Source organism: Salvelinus sp. IW2-2015, unplaced genomic scaffold (genome assembly GCF_002910315.2).
Source record: "Salvelinus sp. IW2-2015 unplaced genomic scaffold, ASM291031v2 Un_scaffold1969, whole genome shotgun sequence".
In the NCBI taxonomy this organism is placed as follows: domain Eukaryota; kingdom Metazoa; phylum Chordata; class Actinopteri; order Salmoniformes; family Salmonidae; genus Salvelinus; species Salvelinus sp. IW2-2015.
Window position 1 is genome coordinate 340,927 of NW_019943322.1, and position 1,615 is coordinate 342,541.

General features: G+C 58.6%; 1 protein-coding gene across 1 annotated transcript; it reads right to left on the reverse strand.

Moving 5' to 3' along the window:
- Positions 1-978, reverse strand: LOC112072584 (uncharacterized). The gene has a single exon (XM_024139975.1). It carries the CDS (start codon positions 976-978, stop codon positions 1-3), a length of 978 nt encoding a protein of 325 aa, XP_023995743.1.
- Between the last annotated feature and the right edge of the window lie 637 nt (positions 979-1,615).

Here is a 1,615-nt window from a genome sequence, read left to right on the forward strand (position 1 = left end):
CTAACAGATGACTCTGAGATGAAAAGGTGTGGGCTGTGGGTATAGGGCAGGCAGGCCTGGGTAGGTGTGGGCTGTGGGAGTAGGGCAGGTGTGGGCTGTGGGTGTAGGGCAGGCTGGGCTGGGTAGGTGTGGGCTGTGGAGTAGGGCAGGTGTGGGCTGTGGGTGTAGGGCAGGCTGGCGCGGTAGTGGTGGGCTGGGCTGTTGGTGTAGCAGGCTGGCCTGGGTAGGTGTGGCTGTGGAGTAGGGTAGGTGTGGGCTGGGGATAGGGCAGGTGTGGGCTGTGAGTGTAGGGCAGGCTGGCTGGGTAGGTGTGGGCTGTGGGAGTAGGGTAGGTGGGCTGGAGTAGGGCAGGTGTGGGCTGTGGGAGTAGAGCAGGTGGGGCTGTGGGTGTAGGGCAGGCTGGCCTGGGTAGGTGTTGGCTGTGGGAGTAGGGCAGGCTGGGCTGGGTAGGTGTGGCTGTGGGAGTAGGGCAGGTGTGGCTGTGGGTGTAGGCAGGCTGGGCTGGTAGGTGTGGGTGTGGTATATGGCAGGTTGGGTGGGTATGTGGGCTGTGGGTGTAGGGCATTCTGGGCTGGTAGGTGTGGGCTTGGGGTGTAGGGCAGGCTGGGGCTGGTAGGCTGGGCTGTGTAGGTGTGGGCTGTAGGTGTGGCAGGCGGGGTGGGTAGGTGTGTGCTGTAGGTAGGGCAGGTCGGGCTGGGTAGGTGTGGCTGGGTAGGTGTGGGCGTGAGGTGTAGGGCAGCCGGCTGGATAGGTGTGGGGCTGGTAGGTGTGGGCTGTAGGTGTAGGGCAGGCCGGTGTGGGGCTGGGTAGGTGTGGCTGTAGGTGTAGGCAGGCCGTGTGGAGCTGGGTAGGTGTGGGTCTGGGGGGTGGTAAGGAACTTGCTCTGGCCCAGTGCAGTAAACAAGCAGTAGAGTCTCTAAAGGGCCTGGGGATCAGCCTGGGGATCAGCCTGGGGCTAAACCTGAAGGCGTCACTCATCACCGGTCAGTCAGACCCTCCTGAACACAGCACAACAAACACACATAGAGAGACACACACACATACGCCCCTCGCCCCTCTCGGAGCCTGTCGCCAGTGTTTACTAAGAATTAACAGGAGAGGTGAGCGTGAGTTCAGGCCTGCCATCAGTGTGAGGGTCCTGTTGTGGGTCTTCTCCTGCTCCTTTGGTGGCTTCTGTCATCATCCATGGGGGGACAGAGGGGCTCTTCCCCTCTCCTCTGAACCCCTGACCCCTCACACCTCCAGGGTGAAGAGACACATACAGAGTCAGCGTTTAGTGGGGTTGAAACAGGTTTCAGTTCAGTTCTGGTTCAGTTTTACTCAGCAGTGCTGAATCACACAGCAGACAAACACGGTTTAGGAGTACTGTAAAGGAAAGCAATCCATAGAGATGGTGAGAACTCATTTCAGAGACGTTGATACACACGGAATGCACTTTCTCATAGTTTCTCAAGCTGTCAATCATATGAAGATTTGTGCTTGATGCAAGGTGACGGCTACAGTACAGTTTCCATAGGGACCAGACCTATAGCCAGCCACCATTCACCAGTCTCATTCTCCTCAGGTGCAATCGGTCACATGTCCTCGGCTCGCCGCCCGTGTCATCAAATGTTTT